This window comes from Lagopus muta, chromosome 2 (assembly GCF_023343835.1).
Source record: "Lagopus muta isolate bLagMut1 chromosome 2, bLagMut1 primary, whole genome shotgun sequence".
NCBI classification, from domain to species: domain Eukaryota; kingdom Metazoa; phylum Chordata; class Aves; order Galliformes; family Phasianidae; genus Lagopus; species Lagopus muta.
In genome coordinates this window covers 30161544-30187972 of record NC_064434.1, presented here as the reverse complement: position 1 = coordinate 30187972, position 26429 = coordinate 30161544, and the positions used below count along the sequence as shown (strand labels likewise).

General features: G+C 41.6%; 3 protein-coding genes and 1 non-coding gene across 4 annotated transcripts in view; 2 read left to right on the top strand and 2 right to left on the bottom strand.

Moving 5' to 3' along the window:
- Positions 1-26429, bottom strand: part of MYO6 (myosin VI) — a 770453-nt gene that overhangs the window by 318142 nt on the left and 425882 nt on the right. The window lies entirely within an intron of this gene.
- Positions 1768-1839, bottom strand: TRNAG-UCC (transfer RNA glycine (anticodon UCC)). Its single transcript has one exon. It is a non-coding gene; the product is annotated as a tRNA-Gly (tRNA).
- On the top strand, positions 4293-17079 carry TMEM30A (transmembrane protein 30A). The gene is made up of 7 exons (XM_048935671.1): positions 4293-4618; positions 9088-9204; positions 9884-9991; positions 10994-11081; positions 11495-11638; positions 13423-13629; positions 15667-17079. Exons 1-7 carry the CDS (start codon positions 4355-4357, stop codon positions 15858-15860), a joined length of 1122 nt encoding a protein of 373 aa, XP_048791628.1. The 5' UTR covers positions 4293-4354; the 3' UTR covers positions 15861-17079.
- On the top strand, positions 21829-24704 carry LOC125688975 (cytochrome c oxidase subunit 7A2, mitochondrial). Its single transcript, XM_048935672.1, has 4 exons — positions 21829-21951; positions 22292-22381; positions 23680-23764; positions 24488-24704. The coding sequence occupies exons 1-4, from the start codon at positions 21934-21936 to the stop codon at positions 24544-24546; spliced, it is 252 nt and encodes an 83-aa protein (XP_048791629.1). The 5' UTR covers positions 21829-21933; the 3' UTR covers positions 24547-24704.

Genomic DNA, 26429 nt, shown 5'->3' with positions numbered 1-26429 from the left:
CGTTAAAAAGGAAGTAATCATGAAGTGCTTTCACGATAAGACAAAGCAGAAGCCACTTTGGACCTCAGAGAGCAGTAACTTTTGAGCAATGGAAAATCAGTGAATGATCTGCGTTTCCTTTAAAATACTGTAATTGCCTATAGAGGTTTCAAAGCCCTATTTTAGTATAAATACAGGTGATAAGATACGACTTCTATTAAAAAATCTGACATACTTTGACTTCTAGAAAAAGACTCTTCTACACTGTGCTTTCCATTTGTCTCATTGTGAAAAACAGTTGGACACAAAGAGGAGATAAAATTTTCTGTTTTGTAGAACAATCTGTAATGTAGAAAAGATGGTAGAAATAGAAAATGGAGGTTACTGCCCTGAACACTCCACTTTCTACTGTGAAAATGCTCAGTTTTAGCTCTTTTCTCTGAACAGCAACATTTAGTTCTATGTTGAATGCTTTACACGTAATGCTTGTTTATACCTATGTAGATTGGCTGACTGAATTAATCTGTTTGACACTTTTATTTGCCTTAATTGACTACTCTCTGCATTAGTGGTTATAACAGCATGAAGTTTTATTTCTTTAGATTTTATTTTAAAGAGCATCATTTTCCTAGAAATAAGAAGACAATGTGATAGAGTAAGTGCCAGAAGAAGATCGTTCAGGGAGAGTTAATGAAATACAATTAAAAAGTAAATGCCAATTGATGGCCTTTTAGATTAATTACAGTACAGTCATTTTTGTAATATTTGTGTGGATTTAATATGCTTGAAATCAGCTTTTTGTCCATCAGCGCCCTCAAGTCTTTCTCTGCAAGGCTGCTCTCAGTGAGTTCTCCCAGTCTGTACTTGTATCTGGTATTGCCTCAACCCAAGTGTAACACCATGCACTTGGCCTTGCTGAACCTCATTAGGTTCTCATCTTCCTGCTTTTAGAGCTTGTCCAGGTTCCTCCCTTCTATTGTGTAAACTGCACCACTCAGCTTGGTGTCATCAGCAAATTTCCCTACCAGAATGAGAGCCTGTGAGCATGATGTCTCTTGCAGACGAAGCAAGAAGGGGGCCTCAATCAGGTGGCCTGTAGTAGATCTTGACCACCAGATGCCCTTTATTAGTCCAGTCTCTAACTTTAACCCACAAGCTCTCAACTTGTTTATGACTGTTTCTCAGAGGCAGCTCCTTGCACTTCTACTCCACTTCTTCCCACCCCTCCTACCTCACCTATCCCTTCTAAACAGCTCATAGCCCTCAGTCATGGCATTCCAGTTATGTGATTCATCACACCATGTTTCCATGATAGCAGTAAGATAGTAGTTTTCCAATTTCACCATAGTGCAATTCCTCTTGCTTATTTCCCACGTTGTACATTGATACAGAGGCACTTCAGCTGGGCTTTTGGCCACGTTACCTTCTGGGCAAAGCCCTCCCAAAAACTTCTGGGACAAATCCAAGGTTATCCCCCCACTGCTTTCTAAAGTGACAGTGTTCCCTGAGCCTTCTCTGTTACTCAGCAGTACATCCCCACCAAATCTAGTTTAAAATCCCGGTGATGAGCCGTACCAGCTTGCTGCCAAGTGTATTTCTACCCCTCCTGGTCAGTTGTGTCCTATCCTGCTTAAGGTTTGTCCTAGATCACAGAACCCAAAGCCCTGGGCATGACATCAATCATGCATCCATTCAATTCATTCAACTGGTCTGTTCTTCTCTGTCTGCCTGGATCCCTGTTCTCCAAGTAGAAGGATTGAAGAGAACGCTGCCTGCAAAAATTTCATATGCGTTGGCCGGGAATCGAACCCGGGTCAACTGCTTGGAAGGCAGCTATGCTCACCACTATACCACCAACGCAGCTGCCAAAATGAAGACCTAATAAATTAGATTACCTTCCCACATACTAAGAAGGATCGCTATGAATGTATATTTTTGTTAGTAATTTTTGTTCTGTATCTGTTTTTCTTACGAATGCAAACACATCAATCTGAAGTGCACTATATTGCACAGCACCTCAGTGTAAAAATTCATGAGTGTGAACTTTGTAGGTTGTACTTGCTTGGATTTAAATGAATTTGCCTTAGCATAAACCTATGCAATAATATTCAACCAAGACCTTAGCTTACAGGCAATAAAGTAAAACAGAGATATAACAGAATCACAGAATCACTAATGTTGGAAAAGACCTCTAAGATCATCTAGTCCAACCATTCACCTACTACCAGTATCACCCACTAAACCGAGTCCCCAAGCACCACATTTATCCTTTCCTTAAACACCTCCAGGAACACTGACTTCACCACTTCCCTGGGCAGCAAGTTCCAATGCAGTTCAATCCACATTTCCTGAAAAAAATTCTTCCTAATAGGCAACGTTAACTCTCATCCTATTGCTATTGCCTGGAAGAAGAAGCTACCGAACTCCTTGGCACAACATCCTTCCAGGTGACTGTAAAGAGCAATAAGGTCTTTTTCTGAGCCTCCCAGTTCCCTCAGCTGCTCCCTGTGACTTGTGCTCCAGAATCCTCACCAGCTTAGTTGCCCTTAAATATCAAAGTATTCAAGCTGATGTTCTTTATTTCTCTAAAGAATGGAAGTAAGATTCCCCAAGGGTTGACAGCTTGTGCCCAGTGTATCTACCTGCACGCAGAAATAGAAGGTGTATTTGGTTCTCACGCCACATGACAGCAGGCCCCACGTGATGAACCTCGTGCCAAAGTTCCCAGCACCAACCCAATTAGGACTGCAAAACATGGTGCCCTGTGGTGTCCTCTGTGTCTTTGCATAGATGGAGGGATGCCTTTCCATCGGGCTACTGTGATGGCTGCACTGAGGTGATCTTTCATTGATGGAGGCCATGAAGAAGCTGAGTGTCCAGGAGGTGACAGGATGTCTTGGAGGGAACATGTTGCTTTTCCATGAGTAGTCAATAAAATGCAGAGGACAAAAGGGCCCTCTTGAACCTGGCAGCATCCAAGGAAACTTCTTGTCACCTCACAGCACAGGTTTACACTCACTGATCCCTCACTGGATTTTCTGGGAGGCTGAGGCAGCACAAGTCGCCAGGCTTGATGACAGAAGACAAAAGATAATAGAGAAAAGGGTTGTAACAGGGGAAGGGGCTTCGCTGCCTGAAGCTCAGAGGGATACATCAGGAATGAGATACAGCTGCAGCACATACAAGGGAAGTGTCTTACTTGAGAGCCCTAGATAACTGCTTAGAGCCCAAAGTCATTAGAGCCCAAATTTTAGATGCTTTAAAATAAATAAATAAAAAATAGTGCTCCTGAGCTTCCTGTGCCGCCTGAGGAGAGGCAGGAGCCAGCACAGCCCCACGGCGCTGCTCCTCACCAGATGCCTGCCTCCCTGGCGCTCCCTGTTGGTGTATTTGATTACCCCACTTCATTTTTGGGAAACTATTCCCGTCTGCAGCCTAAGAGCATTGATTACACATGAAATCCATAGAACTATAAAATCAGTTGAATTGGAAGGGACCCTTGAAGGTCACCTAGTCCAACCGCACTGCAAGGGACACCGTTAGATCCGGCTGCTCAGAAACTCATTGCATTACACTTTTCTAAAATCACAAAGAAACATCATTGCTTGCTGACAGCCAGGTTTTGGCCACGCTGACCACCCCCGCCCTCGCTAAATGAACTTTAAAAGGAAAGCACCAGCAGAAGGAGAAATACACAGTTTCAACATTGCGTTGCCTTGAGCTGTGCCCCTCTGGACAAAGCAGTTGCTCAGAAATACACGTGCACACAAGAGTTGATAGGGATAGGACAAGGGGAATGGTCTTAAGCTGAGACAGGGGAGATTTAGGTTAGATATTAGGAGGAAGCTTTTCACACAAAGGGCAGTGACGCACTGGAACAGGTTGCCCAAGGAGCTTGTGGATGCCCCATCCCTGGAGGCATTGAAGGCCAGGCTACATGTGCTCTGGGCAGCTTGGTTTGGTGGTTGGCGACCCAGCACACAGCAGGGGGGTTGAAACTCAATGGTCACTGTGGTCCTTTTCAACCCAGGCCATTCTGCGATTCCAACCACCGGACTCAAAACCAGCAGCGCTGAACATGAGCATGCGCAGAAACAGAGTGGACGGTGAATAAAGGCGCCCGTTGACATTACGCATGCGCTTTCCGCTCCGAGCAGGCGGAAGGAGACAATGAGCGCCAGATTGTGTCCTGCCGTTGCGCAGACACCGCTCTTGCTCTGAGCATGCGCAGCTTCGTCTCGGCGATCCCTTTCCGCCGGGACGCGAAGGTTATGTCATCAACCGCGCGCCGTCCCGCGAGAGCGCAGGCGTGGCGTCCGTCGGTCACGTGGTGGGTTCGCGGGCGGGGCGGCTGGTGGTGTCGGCGGGCGGCGTCATGGCGGTCAACTACAGCGCTAAGGAGGAGGCGGACGGGCACCCTGCGGGCGGCGGGCCTGGCGGCGGGGCCGCGGCCGGCGGTGGTGGAGCGGTGAAGACCCGCAAGCCGGACAACACAGCGTTCAAGCAGCAGCGCCTGCCCGCCTGGCAGCCCATCCTGACAGCGGGCACAGTGCTGCCGGCCTTCTTCATTATCGGCCTCATCTTCATCCCCATCGGTATCGGCATCTTCGTCACCTCCAACAACATCCGCGAGTACGAGGTGCGCGGGGACCGGGCCTCCCCTCAGCTCTGGGCATGGGGAGCCGGGCCGGGCGGGGGGAAGGAAAGAAGGAAGCCAAGGTGACGGCTGTGTCGGGAGGAGGTTGGGAAACAGAGTCCGAGGAACTAAAATTCCTGTCAAGGAAAGGCTGAAGTGGAGGGGGAAATAGGAGCTTGAAGCCCGTTGTGCCGTGTCTGGATGCTGCATTTAAGTTTCTTGCCTGGAAGTGTCGGGGCATGCGCATCTGGAAGTTGGCACAGCTACTTCAGAGCACTCTGCTCTGTTCTTGACACACCGACTATCGATGCCACCTTACAGCCCTTTTGAAGGTGATGCAGATGCCTGTTTTCAACAGGATACTACACTGAGAAACATTAAAAAAAAAAAAAAAAAAAAAAAAAAGCTGGCTAACACTTTTTATGATGGTTATGTTTAGAACAGACGTTTATTTATTAAAGTAACATGCAGTCTTATGCTGATGTTATGAGAGATGTATGTTTATCCAATTATATTTACCATATCTTTTTGTTCTGATTGGGTCTGGGTTGACCCTTAAGGATTAGAACTTCATCAGTTTCCTCCGAGTCCAGAACTGTAAATTACATTCAGGTTGGATGTTAGGAAGAACTTTTTCATAAGGATGGTCAGGCGCTGGAAGTTCTGTGACTCCTTGTAGCTCGATCCACGCTGTGTGTGTATTCACTGGAGCAGGTTGCCCAGGGAGGTTGTGGATGCCACATCCTTGGAGGCATTCAAGGCCGGGCTGGATGTGGCTCTGGGCAGCCTGGTCTAGTGGTTGGTGACCTTGCATACAAAAGCAGGGTTGAGACTAGATGATCCTTGAGATCCTTTTCAACCCAGGCCATTCTATGATTCTATGAAATGTTAAAGGCTGTGTCTGGTTAGCAGTTACTTATGTACTGCTGTAAAGCTCAAGCAGGAGCCACAAGGCATCCGTTCCCTTCTGACATGTACAGTTAGTGCGACTAACACTACCCTACACAGACAGACTGCATCTATGAAGCAGTGTTGGCCACTTATATTTGGAAATGAGATAGCAGGTGGTAGTCTTCGGTCTCTTCTAGATTCAAGGTATTAAAGATAGGTAAAAATGTTCCTAGCTTTTTATCAAGTGTGTTTATCATTTGTGTTGCCACCTCCCCCTGGAGTTTGGTCAGATTTTCTGGGGATAGGGTTTGTGAGTTCTGTGAGTCTGATGTTGTGATCAAACAGTTCAGGTATGCAAGTAAAAGGAGGAAGCTTATGTTCCGTTCTTTGATTCTAATGCTTTTCTATAAAGTGTTTTAGTGCAAAAATTGTGGAGAGGGGGAGCATGCACAGCTACCACTGCACATCAAAAGGTCTTTGCCTGGTGCTCTGGCTTTTCTTAGTAACCTCCAGATGTTACTCCCAAAGAGCCACTGATACAACTTCGGGAGACAAGGCTTCTAAAAGCGAGTTGTGGTGACTGAGCTCATTTAGAAATGTAATTAGGGGAGGAAACAGAGCTGCTTATTTACACACGCCTCAGACAGTAGCCTCCTCATGAGGTGTCTTTGTGTGTGTGTGTATAGCAGCCTGAAAGCTTGCTGTATTGTAACTGAACAGGATGTATGATTGATGTCCCCAAATACATGTTTGTGTACAGTTCATATTATCCCTAGGCCTGTTCTGGAAATTGATGCTGCAGTTTCTGAGAACTGCACTGTTCTTATGTGGGTGCAAGCAGTGAGATGTGGCCTTTCCATTGATTTCCTTTAGAAGCTCTCTTGAATTTAAATGTGGAAGATGTCCAGAATCTTAAGTGTATGAGGATTATGGATTGGTGTGTGTGTGTGTGTGTGTGTGTGTGTGTGTGCACTGGTTTTTCTCTATCTTTTCTCAGTTTCAAAAATGTCCATCATGGGAAATTGTTCATTTGAGAGAAATATGAGGAAAAAGCTTCAGAAATGTCTATTTTCTGCCCTATATTATTAAAGGCCAATGTGGTCCTGTTTTTATTTTTAGAATGGATAAAGAACTGCTGACAGCACATTAAAATGTGATACAAATTGAGCAATGTCCAGGACACTCATTGAACAGGAAGCACATCCCGGTGCTGCGACTGCTACTTGTGAATTGCTTAACAGTAGTTAAAACCAGACCCAAAGGTACTGCTAGGAATGAGGAACTGAGATGAGGTGCCTGACTATTGTGTGCATCTTCAGTGCTGTGTGTGGTTCTTGTGACCCCATCACCAAAATGATGCAGAACTTAGTGAAATCTGCAGAGATGGATATAGGAAAAAACAAAACAAAACAACAAACCAGATTGATTGGATGCCTTTTATACAAGAAGTGGCCAGGGACAGTAATTGCTGGTCCAGAGCAGAGGAGCTGAGGGGAGGCCTCATGGAGGCTGCAGCTCCTTGCAGGGAGCGAAGGGCAGCTCTGTGCTCTGCTCTGTGTGACAGCAGCAGGGCCTGAGGGAATGGCATGGGGCTGGGGGTTAGGGACAGGTGCTGCACCACAGGATGGGTTGGCATGGCACAGGCTGCATAGAGCAGTGGACACAGGCTTGAGCTGTCAGAGTTTATGGAGCATTTTGAGCACTCTCAGACACAGGGTTTTGATTTTGTGTGCTGTGTGGAGTTGGGAGTTGGACTTAGTGATCATTATGGGTCCCTCCAACTCAGGATATTCTATGATTCTTCAGTGGCATCCATTTGTAACAGCATGTGAAGCCTACAAAGAGCACAGATGGTTTGGAGAATTCATATGCCCAATAGCTGTGTTATTTCTGCACTACAAAAACAAGCGAGCTGAGATGGACATCAACAAACTGACCAGCCATTGGGCCAGGAGATACCAGCTCCATGTGGGTCTGTGGTCTCTTGTTATTGCTCTCTGGAGCCCTGGTGCTGGGTCATATGGATTTCTGCCTTGGCTCCGTGCATTAGTTCTTGTGTTCTTGAAGCAGTGGTTTCATTATTTGTCAAGAGATGAAAACATATCTGTATTATTTTAGCTAAGCTGTCAGTGGAACGTGTAAGGTGTTCTTCATGTAAGTGAAATTTTTAAATCTTGCTGGTCCTTGTGCTGCAGCTGGACCGAGCCTTGAAGGACTGCAGAGGCAGAGCTACTATGCATAAATTCAGTATCTCGTTTAATGAGAGGCAAAAATAATGCAAGCCTTTCCCCCACCTCACAGCTCCTGAATCTGATTTGTTTCAGCTGAGCTTGTCAGAGGAAGGTATCATCTGTCAGAAGCCTGGCAGCAGAACACAGGCTACTAAAGCGCCTTTGCTGAAGAAAGAGCTGCAGCTCTTAACAGATAGCAAACAATTTATGGGGAGAGAAACCTTGAAGAAGATCCAGAGGGAAATGGGCTTCAATTGTTCCTTAAACCTTGAAACTGCTTGTTTTATTTAACCTTAATATGGATTTTAGGACAGATCATAAATCATTCTCAGTGATGTTTGACTACAACCGTAAATCAGAACAAACCATTTGCAGCAGTCTTTCATAAAACTGAGCAGGATTTGTAGTTCAGAGCACTTTGTTTTGATAACTTGTCATGTGTTGTGCTGATCTGAGTTCTAATTCTAAGTAGCAAGCATCTTTTAAGTGTAGGAATACTAGTTCATAGGCAGATGGAATCTTTGTCCTACACATGGAGCTGACCTGCTGAACCCAATGCAGTTATTTCCTCCTGTTTGCATCCTGAAGCCATGCAGGAGAGAGCAATGAAATGCAGTCAAGGACTTCTGTTGTCAGGGGGCCATAGAATGAGTGCCCAGGTGCTCAGGATACATTATGTGTGTTGTAAAGGTAGCCTGAATGTGCAGGTTTCAGGTAATTTTTCTTGTTCTTGTTGCTAGACTATTAAAGACAGATACTTGATAAGCTGCATTAACAGCAATCATCTTTCTTTTTCATCTGGCATTTTACTATTCTTGGCATTAGTGTCTTTATCTTCCTTGTTTAAGGAGAGCTTTTGAGCATTAAGTGATCTTTGAAAAATCTTCTAGCTGATTCTTTGCTGTCTAGGTTTAAGCACTGAAAGTTTTCTTATGCAGAACTTCTTTCTTATTAAATATCTAGGTAGGCTTTTAAAAACTAGACTTCTCTGGAAGGTGTGTAGCAGCTTAGGTCTGCTTGTTATATATGAAGTGTGTTTGGAAATGGTGTGGTGCCTTGAGTATCTGCTCTGTGTGTTTTGGTGGGGTTTTTTAGTTTGTTTGTTTTTTCTCTTCCCCAGCATTAATGGCCCACACTGGTGCCAGATTTGTTTGAGGCTGAAACATAATATGTAGTCAGAATCACAAAATAGTTTGGGTTAGAAGGGACCATGAGATCATCAAACAGGGCTTTTGGAACTGAGATGCAGTAAGGTTGCAAAATAAATGCCACACTGATTCTCTGGCTTATTAATCAATTTTCTTTGTTTTCCCCACTGTAAACTAATGTGAATATTTTTTTCTGTTATAGATTGATTATACAGGAATAGAGCCTTCCAGTCCTTGCAACAAATGTTTAAATGTGTCCTGGGATAGCACACCGCCTTGTACTTGCACAATCAATTTCACATTGGAGCATTCATTTGAGGTATGTAACCTTGCTTGCATAGTGAAATGAGAACTGCTGACGTGGTTTATTTCCTAAGTGATAGGAAAGCTGCATTCCCACAGCCTTACTTTGTTTCTATCTTAAAGGATTGTTTCTAGTATTTCTATGAACATGGATATGATGGCTGTGTATCTTCTCAGAAACAGGGATGAGATGGTTTTTAATGCCTCTCTTTGCCTAGAATTGCACAGTGTTTAGTGGGATACCTTTTACACATCTGGATTTACTGTGTCCTAGTTGGATTTCATGTACTTGACATGTAGATGAGCTATTCCTGCACAACTTCAACTGAATTCAGCAGGAAGTGACAACACCAGGTGCGTGCTTTTTTGCAAACTGGAGGCAAATCATAGAATGGCCTGAGTTGAAAAGGACCACAATGATCACCTAGTTTCAACCCCCAAAATAATAACAAGATAAGTATTGGGATAGTACTGATGAATATCATGCTGTTGGTTTATGGCACGTTGATATTGTTTGACTTCAGGTTGCCAGCTTTTGTTGGGATAGTATTGTGTACTCAGTATGAACAGAGTTGAGTCTTTGAGTGTTACTATAAAGTAAACTCAATTTAAGAGGTTAAAGTTCCAGCTCTCAGTTAACTAGCATCCTTGTGTGTTTTATTGATCTGTTGTGTGAATTCAAACCCCTCTTGTAGAGTAATGTATTCATGTATTATGGACTTTCCAACTTCTATCAAAACCACCGTCGCTATGTGAAATCTCGAGATGACAGCCAACTAAACGGAGACAACAGCTCATTACTTGTAGGTATTCAAGCTTTGATATTAATAGGCAATGAACAACTGACTTGCATAAGTTATCACAGGGCAGAATATGGAGTTTAATAATAATGAAGCTGTAGAATTTTTGTATTCCAGAAAACAACAGTAAGGAATTCCATACTTCTTATGAGAAAATGTAAAATGCTGTAATTTCATGGCAGTTGTTTGTTCAGTGGACAGCAGTGCAGTACCTCAAACACATCTCAAAATTGAATAGCTTTAAACTTTTTACTTTCAGATGATAGTACGTATGTGTACCCATTCGTTTTCAGTATAAAATACTGTTACCTAACACTTGGTTTGGATGTTGCAACTAAATGCATTTGTTTCTATAGAATCAGGTTTGATACTGAGCATCAGCATTACTGGAAAATGTCAGTACTCTGTATTCTGCTCAAAGTACTGCATAGAGTCAGATTGCTCCTCCTCCTAGTTTTGGCAAGGAGTGGAAATACATGTGGATTCTTGCTCCTGCAAAAAGTATTCCCCCTTTTTTGCATATAGATTGGAAAAAAAAAGCAGCTGATGACTGACATTGGATTTCAGGTCACTTGTTTTTGGCATGATGTTTGTGTGCTTACAACCTTATTATTTTATGCTGAGCTTTGTTACTTACTGCAATCTGTTATCTCTACCACTGGTGCATACAGGGAGTGTGGGGGGGAGGGGAACTTTATTAAAAGAATGCTGGAGTACTTCATGTTTCAGTTAGAACTTTTTTTTTTTCCTTTCAACAGTTTCCAAGCGGTCTTAATTTTAGAATGACCATCATGGGATTTTTGATTTTATTCATATTTTATCTAGATTATATTCCTGCTTGTAAAGAAAAAAAAATCAATCATATTGATTAGCAGTGAATAGTGAAATATTGTAAATAAGCTTACTCATGAGAAGATTTTTGTAGTAAGTGTAAGCTGTGCACACTGAGGTACTGAAGCATAAACTAGCACAGACTGATCTGCCCTTTTTCTTTCTAACTGTCAGAATCCAAGTAAGGAATGTGAGCCCTACCGCACAAACGAGGATAAACCCATTGCTCCCTGTGGGGCTATTGCCAACAGTATGTTTAATGGTATGGTAACACTTCTAAGTTTAGCATTTAGATGTTTTTGTGTTGTTATGTATGCTTTGTGCTGTTGCTTTATCCTGGCTATTACTGTGGATTGTTTTGTTTTGAATTAACACACCTTAATTGTTTGGAATGTTCAGATACCATTTTTTTTTTTAATAGCTATCACAGTGAATTTAATCTGATAGCACACAAGGGATTGAAACATCTGTTGTGAGTGGCTGTTATGGCTATGGAATAGATGTAATAGGTGTATGTAGGTATAACGCATTGCTGTGGAACCTGCGTGGATTCTCACAGAACAGTTTTTGATTGTGGCAGTTTTTGTTTTTCCTGGAGATGTTTTACTGCCTATCAGGATCGTTATCTAATAAAAGTCACTCTTATCTAGTGTTCCAATTTGATTTTCTCCATAGATACATTGGAATTATACCACGTTGAAAATGACACAAGGACTGCTATTACTTTGATTAAAAAAGGCATTGCGTGGTGGACAGATAAAAATGTGAAGTTCAGGAACCCTACAGGAGATGGAAATAATTTAACTGCACTCTTCCAAGGTAAGAAATATGTGAAATTTTAAGAAAAGAGATTTCAAACACATTGATTGCCATGGATTTTTACCTCAATGACAACATTGTAGTGAACGTACTAATTAAAAATATTGTTCTATGTAGAAGTCCAAGCTAAGGGCTATTCTGCTGTCTGGAAAAGTTGTCTGTTAACAGTGGATGTTGCAAACTTAATGCAGAAGTATTTTTGTTTTTTCTCATTTTACTGTAGTCATTTAACATGTAAAACAGAACCAGGGGTTATTTCCTTTTTAATCTTTCTGAAGTTTTATAAAAGCTCTTTCTGTCAGTTGCTCGGCATCAGATTAGTTTTGCTTTGGCAGCTAATCCAATTTGTGAAGATGGGGAAAAGATTCCTGGTTTAAGAGATATTTCAGTAACTTGCTGTTTGGGATATCAAATATCAAATCACTTTTTTTTTTTTTTTGATAAATTTTTATGCCTTGAACACTGAGAAAATCTTAGTAAGTGCATTGCTGTAATACATGGCTTTAACTTGAGAAGAAATCCTATGATTATTTAACCAAACGGTGTGGGTTTATTTTAATGTTTCTTCTGATAGATCTTGCAGTACTGTTTAAAATCTGATTATTTGTGAATAAATTGACTGATTTCTCTCATTTGTAAGGTTAAATGTAATTAAATACAGTCTGATAAAGTCTTAAAGCAGTTTTCCTTTTGGGCTTTAGGGTCTGTGTGTATATGCAAGATAGAAAATAGCTTTAGGTTTAGCATGTGTGTTTCTTGCTTAGTCACAGCCAAGTGACCTTACCAAAGTGACATTACCCTTGGAAAGGCAGATACCATACTCTAATACAGTGTAGAATTGTATTTCCAGTAGTTAGCAAAAGCACTACTGTGACATCATCTAAAGTACTGTATGTAATTTTATTTGCTCATGGTCCAGAAAGTAGTAGAGCAGGAGAGCTATGATCATAATGGAGAATTATCTCACAACAGTAGAGTAATATTTTGATAAGGCTTCCTATCTATATAAATGTATAGAGTGGGCAAACTTGTTTTAGCCATAGACAGTGCTGTTGTGTGAGTAAATGGATATACACTGCTGTTTAAACTGGAAACTCTGCAGGTGATAGAGGAATGGATAGATTGCTCTGCTCAGAGTATCATAGAAGGGCTTGGGTTGGAAGGGACCTCAGGGATTATGAAGCTCCAGCCGTCTCACCACAGGCAGGGCCACCACCTCCACATTTAATACTAGACCAGGCTGCTCAGGGCCCCGTCCAGCCTGGACTTGAACACCTCCAGGCACGGGGCATCCACAGCCTCTCAGGGCAGCCTGTTCCAGCACCTCACCACTCTCTCTGTAAAGAACTTTCCTCTGATATCCAACCTAAATCTTTCCTCCCTCAACTTAAAACCATTTCCCCTTGTCCTGCTAGTATCTACCATTTCAAGGAGTTGACTCCCCTATAAGAGTGGTTGCTAAGTCTCCCTCTTCACATAATTTCAGAAACTGCCTGGACATGGTCCTCAGCACAGTGCTCTGGGGTGTCTTTGCTTGGGTGGGGGTTGGGCCAACTGAAGTCCCTTCCACTCTCAGCCATTCTATGAAAATAAAAAGTTCCTGAACAGTGATCTTCTGAATTCTGTTTAGAATCTAAACAGTAATCTTGCAGTGAGCCAGCCTGGCTCTTCATATTACTTAGGATTTAATGTATGTTTTTTATGATACTAGAATTAATTTTGGTGATCTAGTGCTTCATTTAGTCCTGTGTTTGAAATGCTGTATTGTTTTTGTTTCATCTTAGGTACAACAAAACCAGTAAACTGGCCCAAACCAGTGTATATGCTGGACTCTGAGCCTGACAACAATGGCTTTATCAATGAAGACTTTATCGTGTGGATGCGCACCGCTGCTCTGCCAACGTTTCGTAAGCTGTATCGTCTCATCGAAAGGAAGAGTAACTTACAGCCTACCTTACAGGCTGGAAAATATTCTTTGGATATCACGTACAGTATCCTTTGAAAATGCCCTTAAAAACTCCTTAGAGCATTGGCTGGGTTACATGGGTATACTTCTGAGGAAGTTTAAATCAAACAAAGCTTTATAATTACTGTCATCTAAGTATAGTTTATAGAACTAACCTGTGTTTGTTCTGTTAAGATCATGAAATTCAGCTCCATAGCTTCATAAGAGGAAATGACTGGGTCAGTTTGACTTCAGAATCACCATCCGAAGCGTGGAGTTGTCTGAACTAGTTAAGAGTATCTTTTGGAGGGTATTACTCTTCTAGAAGTGTAGGATTTTCTCCTGCCTGATCAAGAGGGTAGAGGGAGGAAAACACAATGCTGTGGAGACAGCTGGATCTTCAGACACAATCTAATATAGGAATGATCTGTAAATTTGTAGTCTTATTGCAAGGTTGTTTTTTTTTCACTTGGAGTTAGGCTTATATTCTTTAATGTTTGTACCATTTTAATCATGATCTTAAACTATTGTGTAGTTCACATAGAACTACATTATGTATTCAACAAGAATGAAAATATTCTGTGGATTTTTTTGTTGCTCTTTCTGTTCTTGAAGACGAAACGGGACAAAAAAAATACGTCACTCTTCTGAAGAGGCATTGTGAGAAGACATGTTAATCATGGGGAAGATTTCAGTGTAAAATTTGCCCAGTAAGCAAAATTTTGAAGGACACTAGTGTCTTCTCAGTATGCTTGAGTGCTTAGAGGGGTATGGTCAGTCTCATTCACCCCTGGTCTCGCACAGCTTGTTCACATATGTGGGTCCCTGCAGTCCCTGCTGACTGCTTCGAGAGATTGAGACTGAAGTCTCTGAATAGGAGTGTTTTCATGTGATAACTTTTGGGCAGATACAAATGCAGGCAGACTAACAGGAAGATGCACCATAGCCATAGTTCAGGTGATGCTTGAGCTGATAAGTCTTTTTGAAACCTGTTACTTGACCTAAGTCACAGGTTTTATTTTTAGTTTGTAAAATGCTGTATGGTCATACTTCATTTACACTCAGGCTGGTAGCACAGTCAAATGCAGTGTACATTTTTACTTTTCAGTATATGTGCTGCTAATCCTTTGCTTTTCTGTGGAGTGCTTTCACACTGAAGGGGATTGAATACAAGGGGAGAAATTTCTCAGGGGTGCAGAAATTTAGCATTCATTCAGGAGTTGGGGCCTACTTTGCCTCTTCCTGTGGCTTTGTGTACTGTTGTCAGATCACTCTATTTGTAGACTTGCTCCGCAGCAACCTTTTGCTGAGTGATTGCTCAAATCTGTGCATAAAGTTAAATTACTTGCTTCACAATGAGAGAGAAGTTTCATGTCTTCGATGCTGTAAAGAAATTGAGAGAAAAATACAGCACAAGAAAGAATGGAAGACTTAGTAGCTTAGAAATTTGAGTATACATTCTAAACCTGTACTCTTCAGGGCGTAATGACAGTATGTAACCTAGGGCAGGCAGAATTTAGAGGTGAAAATAAGTCCAGAGCTGTGGGTCAGGTGCACACCTGCCATTCCTTTTTGGGCAGACAAAAGATGAGGTAGTTATGTAGGAAAGTAAGGGAGGCAGGTTGTCATAATTACTGAATTCTTAAAACTTGAAAGCTCCTGAAGATCATTTGAAGAGCTACAGCAGTATTTTTCTTCCTTTCAAAACAGCAGGGAGTGTATGTAAAATGGAGTCAACATAAAGTCACAAAGAAAAACTCAAATACAAATTTCAGTTCTTGAGCGTATTTCCTTTGTTTTATTGAAGGTGCTTTCAAAAACCTATGAAACTATCCTCTTTGTAGGAGAAGAGAAAATGCATAACATCTGGGGCATTTTTCTTGGAGTGGTTGATGGTGCCCAGGTTAGTCTTTGCTTAAAAGGTCATCAAAGTTTTCAGTGTTTACACTTTGAATATTCAAAGAATGATGTTTGTATTGGGAGCCTGAGTGAGATGATCCAGCATGTTAATGTGCATGACTGGGCTAGGTTTGGAAATGCACTTCATGTTTCTTGTTTTCCTATACTCCTTGTTTTCTCTCAGATTATCCCGTGCACAGTTTTGATGGACGAAAAAGAATGATCCTAAGCACCATCTCATGGATGGGAGGCAAAAACCCCTTTCTGGGAATTGCGTACATCACTGTTGGGTCCATATGCTTCTTCTTAGGAGTTGTATTGCTGATCATCCATCACAAATACGGAAATAGAAACACTAGTGCAGACATTCCCAATTAATCTCACATTTTGAGAGCAACCATGCTGCATGTGCATCAAGGCCAGTCCAGAACGGACTCAGTTGTTGGAAGATAAATCTCTGCTAACGTCACTTCTGAGGCTGGGTATATAATTTTATCTAAAGACCTTTCCCCTTGCTGTGAATTAACTCTCAAAATGACGGGTATACAATTAACTGCATTGATTGTATCTCTGCATACATCAGAAACGATTTTCTGATGTTTGCCTCTAGCTGGGCAGGCCACTTGATGCATGTAGCCCTGGTTCCCTTGATGCATCTGCTGCTTGTCATGTGCTGTGTAATGTCAGTATGATTCAGTACATACAGATTGTGGAGAAGACCATTGTAAGATACTGTGTAAATTGTTAACTTAGCAGAATTTGAGTGTCAGTGCTGTTGAAAGGAAAAGGCAAGTCTCAAGTGTTTTTTTCAATTTACTGTCTTGTGTGCATGGACTCCTACATTTCTGGCTGAGATTTTAATATATTTATATTAGCAGTTAAATGTTTTTTCCTGTGTCCTACCCACCTTTGTTATGTTAGATTATTTAAAGGCAGTGCAAACTGCAACACCTGGAATTCCTTTTAATAGTTGCAACAGATGTGCCTGGCCAGTAAAACAGCATTCTATAAAGGCATCGGAAAGCCTATTTGTGAATTATCTGTATGAGTTCCTCTTAAATTTTGTTCTAAACTGGGAGACGTTTGTTGCAGGTAGAACCTGCGGTTTTGTCATTTTCTTTGCTTTAAGTTATATCCAGCAGTAGTTTTCCTGATGTGCTTGCTGGTTTTGCTTTTTAAAGAGTATCTCCAAGCAGTAAGCAAGATGAACATAAAATGTCTGTTCCAGTCACAAATTTGAGCAAATTCCTTTCACTAAAAGAGTTTATTGAAACGTGTATTCTGCTGAGCAGGCTTTGTTGTAAAGGAAATCTCATGTTCTGTTTCCTTATTTGGAGTAGATGCCACAATAAATTGTTTCAGTGTTGAGATACTGAACTGTAGAAATGGAAGAGTTGAGATGACAGTAATCTCTTTGTTATTCCAGTGCAGGTTAAGTTTGCAGTGAAACATAATTGAAATATTGCAGTTAGAAGCGGTGTGAGTTTTAATGTCTTAAACTACAGAAAGGTTCACTTCCAGGTTAATTTGAAGCTAGCTAATCTGTAAAATACTATTTGACTTTTTTTTTTTTTTTTTTTTTTTTTTTTTTTTTTTTAGATGATGCACAGAAATTGTAATGTATATGGTGGAGATCACTTTATTTGCAACTAGCTTCATAAATACTGAGTGTATTAAAAAGACCTAATAAATTCTGCAAACCATTTATTAAGAGCTTTTACTTTGTTCTTGAACATGCATTTATTTTCATCTGGATAAAAAGACATTAAGATTGAATGCATTTTACACAAATTATGTTTCTCAGTTACAAAAAAATCAATGTAACATCCATAGCCAACTTTATACAACACTGTATTAATTTAGCACATAAATGCAAAACTGTTTTTACTCAATTACTTGTGTAATCTTTTTCAGCTAGCAGTTTAAGTGTATTGGTCTGCATACACTGCAGAATGAAGCAGTGTTTCCATGGTGCTGGTTTTCTGTATAAGCATGTAATTTGCTTACATAGTACATTGTGGAAACACAGGGCTCTTAAATCTTCTAGATTTTTTTGCAGTGTTGTATCTGTTGCTGGAACTATAGCATAAGGATATATAACTCTGTATATTGCAAGGTTGAAAAGTTGCACAAAATTTTAAGCTGGTCATTCCTCTGTAGAAGAGTTCAGTCAAAACAAAGTAAACAAGTAAGGAGATGTTTCCCATTTACTGCTTATTAAAATATTTTGATTTTTAAACTGTTTGTCATTTGAAAGGTAAATGTTTTGCTTTATTCATGACCCCTTATCTTTTCTGAGTAGGGAATGCTGTTTTTTGGGGCTATGTTCAAAATGGAAAACAATATTTTTCTATCTCTACCTTGAAATGTTTTTTAGTGCTTTTTTCCTTTTCCTGTTGACCACAGCTGTCAATGCTGTTTGGATTTTCCTAATGAAGTGCACCAGGGTAAGAATTGCTGTCTGTTTGGTTCTTGCTACAAATAAAGTGTTTTTCTGAAAGCCTGTAGCACTAAATACTTGTCAGACAATATGAACACTATGCCTGAGGAGCTCAAAATATTAGGTGAAACTTGGAATCTCTTGTTTTACTCTTCTACATTTGCCTCAGGGGCATGCAGGTAACTATTAAGATTCTTGGATTTTGTATTTCCTGGAGGCTGCCAGTGTGTCACGTGTTCAAAGATGAAGCCACAGTGTCCCTGTCTGACACTTGTCAGAGCAGTGTCGCTGTCCCAGTGCTCAGTGCCATGCGTTGGACCTGACCACTTGTGACCTTGGTTCTTCAGGGGCATTCATCCTGCACAACTAGAGAGCAATGCCTCTCCTTTCCAAGTGCCAGCCAGGCACTTTCCAAATCCCACCCTGTTCAGGCAGTGCTCAAAGCGTGAGATTATAGGCTTCCTGTAAGTGGGTGGTGTTAGGAGAGCCCGCTTGTGAATGAATCTTTCTTGGAGAAATTAAGGTGGGAAACTAGGATGTGTCTCTGGCTTATGCAGGAGCTTTTTAAACAAAATCCTTTGCATGTGCCCATCTTTCTTCCAGTCTTGTTAAGATCTACATAGCTGTAGGAAAGCAGAGGGCCCCTTGGGTACTTCTAAATTGCCTTGGGCTATTTTGGAGAGCTGTTGGTTGTGATTAGTTGAGTCAGAGGGAAGAGTTACCACTTTAAAACTTGAATGTGAAGAATCCTTTGTAGTCTTTGCCTCTCGAGGTACCAATGGTACTGAAACTGCACTCTCTGCAGCCTGATTTTGCTTTAATTATGAATGTTATACCTTGAAGAACACAAGCCTTGCCTTTTTATAGAAATCTCCTTGGGGAGAGAGGCCATGACAATCTAATGTCAGGTAACATTTGCTTGAGTCTGCCAAGCAGCACAAAGAAAGATAGGTGTGTTTGCCCTGAGTTCACTGCAGGTGTTAATGACTGCACCTTTCTCAAATGCTCTTCCTGCACTGGGGCAACATCAGTGTTACTCATCTGTAGACACACAGATATCAGATATTCAGCTGAAGTGTCTGATTGGAAAAATGTAACTAAACCTAACACAGAATATGTACTCAATTAATTTAAAAATAATGTAGAATATACTGATTGGAAGGCAGCTGCTTGAAAAGGACTTGGTCCTACATAAGACTGGTATCTTTTGTATTTGTTGTATAGGCGTTCTGTATTTGTTACCATAGGTTGTTCTCTGCAAATGAACTAACTTTAAGGAGTTAGAAAGGAAGAGGGCAACATTGCAAAAGCCTTCAGCAATGTCCCAACAGTAATAAGTACTTCTCAAGGTATATCAAGTCCCCATAAGGGACTATTGGCCTAGTTACAATGAGTTACTTTAAAAATAAATAAATAAAGGGACATTTTGAATACCTGTGTCTGTGTTGAACAGCCTGCCAAAAGAGAAATCTTGCTTGGTGGGGGGAGGAAGTGAATGGTCATGCTACTCTTATTCTAGCTCTCTGTTTAGCGATGTGGTCCATTTATGGACTCCTAAGATAGAAGGTGTGGTTTTATCTCTTCCTCAGATTGGCAGAAGCACTTTCATGTAACAATACCATGCATTGTAGCTCACAGAATACGATCCAATTAGCATAGTACCTCTTATGCCTTAAATGGGCAGCTCTGACAATACGATCATAAGCCTGATAAGAACTCATATCCTTATATGACCTGAGTCACAAATAAGAAACTCCCTTCTGCTCAACCAGCACTTGAATGATAGTAATGATGTCTGTTGCTTGAGTTTATGCTGATTTCTGCTGTTTGAAATAATTGTTCTCATTTTATGTTGGAAATAAGTAAGCAGAAATAAAAGAAGCAAACTTAAACTAGAGTTGCATGCAAGACTAACCGATGGTGCTTGGATGTCACAAAATAAAATGGTGAGATATTTTAAGTAATGTTAGAGGGCCAGGAAGGTGATTTATGATCTCATTAGTTCTGTTGGGAAAATATGAAAGGCTGAGACATAATATTCTTGGAAGAAATGAAAATATGATTGTTTCTAGGCGTACATCCAGAGTTAAGTAGTTAAATGAGTATCTGCTTCACAGCAGATGCTTATAAACATTGGAACAAATCCTTGTTCAGCTTCGTAGGGGGAATGATCAAAGAAAGATATGGAACTCCCAATGCGAGCCACTGTATGAAGCTTCTGTTTTGGGGGAAAGTTCCAGCTTCTTACTGCAATCAGGCAGAGATTCTGTTTAGCTGGAAGTGATGTTATTCAGAGCCATGTCTAATCCTGACTGCTCTCTCTTCAAGCTGCTGACTGGTGATGAAAGCAAACTGTGTGGCAGCATCCCAGAAGGCAGCTGCCTGTCTGTCTATGCAGTGCCTACAGCAGTATTCTTCCCAAAGAAGATGTGAAGTTGAAGTAAGAATGAGGGACCTACTGCATGGCAGTCCGTAAATATCCCAAGCCCTGAAGCAGTGCTTATGCTGTGTAATACTAAGTTATTTTAATGCAATTTTAGTGTATTCTACAACTGAGAATAACTTAGAGAATGATTCTAGTTTTGTGTTTTCTCTCATCGTGAACAATGTGGCTTTTAACTGGGCACATCAATTAGTCTATATGCAAGAAAAAATTATGCAGCAGGCAAGCAAGCCTGTAGGAGAAGCTTAAATATTGTCTTGTCCACCTATCCTACTGCCCCAGGGTTTTCCACTATGACAGGTAGGCCAGAAGTGAACTCAGATGTTTGTGTATCTTTTTAAACCCTGCTAAAAAAAGATCAAACTACTAATCAGAAATAGATGAACAGCCCTGTTCAGGCTGGCTTAGACAAAACATCTTAACAATGAGTTCTGATGACCAAATTCATTATTCTTCAATACAATATATATTAAAATTTATCTGTTAGGGAAAATGTGTCTGACTTTGCTTCTAGTGAAATGCCTTTGTCCTGTGGCTGCAAGATGTCATTTCCCTCAAGCTGTTTTTTCATGAAATGGTGAATGTTGAAGGCAGCCCTTCTGCTTGCGCCAAGCAACCCCCTGTAGCTTTAGTCATACCAAGCTTTAAGTGTGAACTTCAGGCAATAGCTCTGAAGTTCATATTCCGACTTACAGGAAATAGTTCACATAGCAAAAATGAAGCAACATTTATTTTGCCACAGATGATGATTCTTTTATTAATACTGGTTAAGTAATGCATCTGAATTCTTCCTTTGTTGCAATGCATCATTTTTCTCTATGGCTGTGCTTAATAATTGATATTTTTAATATTGCACTCAGTGGAGGCTACGAATAAATACCTTTCCATTTTTGCATTTTTTTATAGCGCCTTTCTGATAAGCAGCTCATGGCATGGGGAAGTGCTGTGCTTTGGGAAATAGTTTGTTATTTCTGTACTGGGCCGAATGCTGGTTTTGTGTCTTTGACGTAGATTATTCATCCTCAACTCTGGGACCAGCACAAGTACTTTAAAATGACAGGACTTGAGTGCCCTGCAACTGCAGAGAGCCAGAAAGTGGCGTTGTGGCAGCGCTGTGCTGCAGGGTCAGGCAGAGAAAGGATACGAAGCACTCATGGGCAGGATCTGCAGTGCAGAAACCAGAGGCTTATGGAACACCTTGCTAAACGGTGAAAAGATTCCTCCTTCAGATTCAAAGGGGTTCCACACAGTTCTGGTATTACTTCACCGTCTGCAATTACACACTGCGAATCACTTAACTGACTTCTGAGTTCTGCTCGCAGGTACTCAGTACCCTCGCCTACTGATGAAGCCGGAGGCCGGGGACAGGTGCGTCACTACGCTTTGTACCTCCTCCGTCACAGCCGGGGCTGCCGCCCTTATCCCCGCCCCTTCGGGACTGACCCCCACAACCCCGGCTCTGGCGACCGCCATTTTCTCGCCGCCTGCCGCTGAGGGGCGGTGCTTCCTGCCGCTTCCGCTTCCGCTGCCCTTGCTGCCGGCAGGAGGTGAAGGGACCAAGAGGCGCGATGTGGCGGAACCTGCTGGTGAGGGGCCTGGTCCCACGGGCCGGACTGAGGGGCAGCAAGGGCAGTGAGGCCTGGGGGATGTAGGGGGCCGCCCTGCTTTGTGCGGAGCCGAGCTGAGAGCCGGGCGCTGGGGCTGTGGGTGGGGGGCCCTGAGCACCTGTGCGTTCCCGCTGCAGACAGGTCCTGGGTAGGGCACGGCACGACGTCTGCAGGCAGGGAGGCTCCCGCGATGGCTTAGGTGAAGCCAATGGCTCTTCCTCCTTCCATCTTAATTTTAAAAGGAAATGGCTTCTGTACCGCTGTGGATATAACTAAAAGATTCCACTGTTTCTAAAATACCGTTTTTTCTTTATTTTAGAGTATTCGCCAGATTTCCCAGAGGACCATAAGCACTGCTTCGCGCAGGCCACTGGAGAACAGAGTTCCTGAGAAGCAGAAGCTCTTCCAGGTATTGAAAGAACTCTGACGATACGGTGACGAGGTTTTAGCAGATTTAGAGTTGGAAGGGACCTCTGAAGGCCATCTAGTCCAACTGCCCTGCAGTGAGCAGGGGCACCACAGCTACATTGGGTTGTCCAGGGTCTGATGCAGCCTTGCCTTGAAGGTCTACAGGTATGGGGGCATCAACCACACCACTAGGCAACCTATGCCAATGCCCCACCATCCTCACTGTAACAGATTTTTTCTTATGTCTAACCTAAATCTACCCTCTTTAAGATCAAAACCATTTCCCCTTGTGCTGTCACCACAGGCTTTGCTTAGGCTTTGCTTCTTTCCTGTAGCGTCTCTTTAGATATTGAAAGGAGATACTGAATACATTTCTTCTGATTACTATGCCACCTAGTGAGGAGTAGTGGTTCTGCAGTTGCCAAAGCAGTGGGTACTTAAGAGCATGCTCCCAGCTGTGTGCCTCAACTTGGAGCAGTAATTTCTTACTGAGGGTAGGTGAGACTAGGCTTAGCAATCTGAAAGGGGAAAAGTGTTAATAGTTTAACTGTGCAGTAGTTTTTGTGTCTTATTGCTTTCCTTTCTGCTGAAAGAGATCAGTCTTGCTGGAACACTACATGAGGAGCACAGTGCTCACTGAATGCTATGGGATGTGGGATATTGGTAAGGAGGGTGGTCGGAGATTCTGTTTCTGCTGACAGATGATCAATCTCTATGTATTATATAGTTGGCCAAATACTGTTTCTTCCTCAAATTCCTCTCTTGTGTGAAGCAGAGTTAAGCTGGGCAGGACTGCCTGTCAGCAGCTAGGGGCAAGTTTGAACTCCAAAGCAGCATAAACTTGACAGCAAGCATAAAGATCCTGTGGATCCAGTGTTCAGGGAGCGTCAGTTCAGGTGGAGCAAAACAGTCTCCTGTTTAAGAACAAGTAATGGTAGAGGCTGCTTTTATTCCCTGTAGTAGAGTTTGAATGTATTGGAGACTTATGGGAAGCTTCTAGGGATGGTAGTCACTTACTGTGGGCCTGAGGGAGCTGGCAGGTAGTGCCAGCAGTGTTCAGGTGTGTACCAGTTGCTGTTTTAGAAATGAAGATGCATGCTGTTACTACACTTTGATAGTAGGTGCTCACTTGGTACCAGAGCAAAAAAACTTGAAACACAAAGCTCAGAGCACAAAGTCTTCTGGAAGTACTGAAGATAGTTTGGGGAAATAAATATTCCAAGTAGTTCCAGTTATGTTAACCTAATGTTACAGGAACTGCATTTCAATACTTTATTTTTGTCTTTTTGTTTCCATTAGGAGGATAATGGCCTCCCCGTGTATCTTAAAGGTGGGATCATGGATGGTCTGTTGTACAGAGCCACCATGGGTTTGACAGTTTTTGGTAAGGCTCCTACTAAAACATTTGTGCTTTAGTACACTTTCCAACCCGCTAAGATTAAAATACTTTTTCTGGTACAGTCTCCAGCATGACCGACACAGTACTAGGTACTAGATACTCCTTTAGAATCCATGTAAAGATGTTAGACAAAGCTAAAATAACTCATAAAGCTTATTTTGAAAGGGAATAAAATGTAGTTATAACACATGCACACCCTAGTTTTCTTTTTGGCTTGACTCTTTAATGCTGGGTGTTACCGGAGTTACTGAGGTTTCACATGATGTAAAAATTAGTGTACTATATCAAAAATTTATGGTATTGCCTTTATTTAGCCTCGTTGCTATTTGTTTACATGGTTCTCTAATACCCTCTAACTTAACTGTGTTGTTCTAGAGGATTTTCTGTTCAGTTACCATAACAGTGGGTAACCAGTACTTTATTGTCATCTGCGCAAGTTCTGCAAACCTCCCACTTTTTTTCTGTACTTTTTTTCTTTAATTTTTTTTTTTTACAGACTGTGGAGAGCTTTTTATGATTTTTTTTTTTTTATTGTTTGTTTCTATAAAATACAAATTGCAAAAAAAAATAAATTGTTGAGGTATGGTTATGGAAATATGCTGTGTCTGAGCTGCAATTGCTTATTGTTGGTGTTCTGGGAAAGGAAAGCTGACTCGTAAGAAGCTCTGTTTACCATTCTGAAAATACTTCTTTGTTTCTATTTTTCAGGAACGGGCTATGTTCTTTATGAACTGCTGATGGCTTCAATGCCCAAGAAGCAGAAATGACTCCAAAATGCCCCAATGACTATCATCTCTTCGTCCAATTCCATGTGACCATGATGGCAGCTTATAGTTACTATAAGCATCTGGCTTAATGCTTGAAATCCTAATTTAACTGTAACATGTTAACTGCAATCAATAAAGCAGTTTTTATGTTGCTTTGAGGTTGTTTGGACTATATCATATGTTCTCCATTAGAGTGGATTTTACTTTTGGTGTGTGTACAGTGAGTTATAAATGTGCTGATCTCTTAACTGTATGAATGTTTGTTTGTTTGTTTTCCGATGTGGTTTATGTTGGCACTTCAAAGATGAGTTGAATATCCTGAACCCTTTCAAGAAAGTGATACCTCCTCTTTGTTACAGAAATTTTGTCTTGCTTTAGCTGAGCAAATTTATCTTGAAATAAATAATCAGAATTAGACAAAGTCACAAAACCTACATGGAAGTGAATGAGAATTTGGTAATTCTATGTTGTTGCTGTCAGGCCCAGTTGTTGGAAGATCACCTGAGGTTACCTGATAATGTAATGGACTTAGGAACAACTTGTATCTGAAGTAGGTAATGCTGTTACTGAGAATGCCTGCCATATAAAAGCTGCTGTTGGAAACTATCTCTATGTTGATGGATGACATGAGAATCATTTAACTCAAGCTCCCCTCGTGCCTCTTACTGGGCCGACTATAGCAGTTGTTGAGGTAGCACATTTCTGAGAAACTGTTAGCTGTGCATTGTAAAACCAGTTAGGTTTTATGTTCCTAAACGCAATTTGGGCCTTTTTAGTCTTGCTGTCAAGTCAGTTCCTGGGGCTCATCGTGTGGTTCAACTTGTTTTACTTCAGACAGTGCTGAAGTGGCATTCAGAAGCATTTTCAGCTCCCACGCTCGAAGATGGAAATGAGATGTGGGGTCATATCCTAGAAGGGTGTATTTTGGAAACACCATTCTCATATGTGGGATATTCCCACTGTGCAATTCCATATGTGGAAAGTTTTCTAATAGTCCTGGGAGGTGAGAGGCATGTGCTGGGGTGGGATCTCACAATTCCCATCAGTCTCTCCCTCTGTTACCGACATCGACAGTAACAAAACAGTCCTCTGTTTCCCTTTATGTCCTTGTTTGTCTGGTGTTGATTGCGTAACAAATAGAACTTCTAAAAAAAAAAAAAAAGAATTCATCAAAATAATCCATTGTTTCTCCTCTTAAGGACACAGTGGGTTTTTCAAAATGTGGCAATGAATGCAGAAATCTAACTTCCTATTACAGTGCTATTTTAAGCCTTTTTTGGATTATGTTGGTTTAAAATTTTTCATTGCTATTCCAAAGAACCAGAATATGATTGTTAAACTTGAGGCAAGTGGGAAGGGAAGGACCAGCATAGAATAGGATTGGGAATTAGGAAAATGTTCTTCACTGGAGTGTGGTGGGCAAAGCCCTGAGCTGTCAGAGTTCAAGGGGAGTTTGGACAATGTTCTCATACACAGGGTGTGAATTGGGGTGGTGCTGTGCGGAGCCGGGAGCTGGACTTGGTGATGTAGGTCCCTTCTATCTGGGGATATTCTGTGGTTCTATACACTTTTATTATTGAGTGTGACATTATGTGGTATGGAGTATCACTTTGGTCCATGTGGGTCAGCTGTTCTGGCAGGAGTAGAGGGGGCATTGTCCCAAGGAGGTTTTGGGGGGAGTTGGAGAGAGTGTTGAAGCTCACCAATGCAGTTCAGCAATAGTCAAAACGCTGCTGTGGTGATTCTAGCTCCTGTAAACAGTGCTGTGGGCATCAGCAGCTGAGGGGCCCATGCAGCAGCACAAAGCGAGCAGCAGAAGGATCTTCATGCTAGAACGTTATCTGACCTTACAAGTAGAGCCTGGTAGCATTACTTCAACAAAA

Bases quoted from the DNA above. Each gene is read 5' to 3' on its own strand.
- TMEM30A (XM_048935671.1), top strand. From the start codon at position 4,355: ATGGCGGTCAACTACAGCGCTAAGGAGGAGGCGGACGGGCACCCTGCG. The intron at 9,205-9,883 runs GTATGTAACCTT...CCCCTCTTGTAG, and splicing joins CATTGGAGCATTCATTTGAG to AGTAATGTATTCATGTATTA. The intron at 11,639-13,422 runs GTAAGAAATATG...GTTTCATCTTAG, and splicing joins TTTAACTGCACTCTTCCAAG to GTACAACAAAACCAGTAAAC.
- LOC125688975 (XM_048935672.1), top strand. The intron at 22,382-23,679 runs GTATTGAAAGAA...TGTTTCCATTAG, and splicing joins AGAAGCAGAAGCTCTTCCAG to GAGGATAATGGCCTCCCCGT. The intron at 23,765-24,487 runs GTAAGGCTCCTA...TCTATTTTTCAG, and splicing joins CATGGGTTTGACAGTTTTTG to GAACGGGCTATGTTCTTTAT.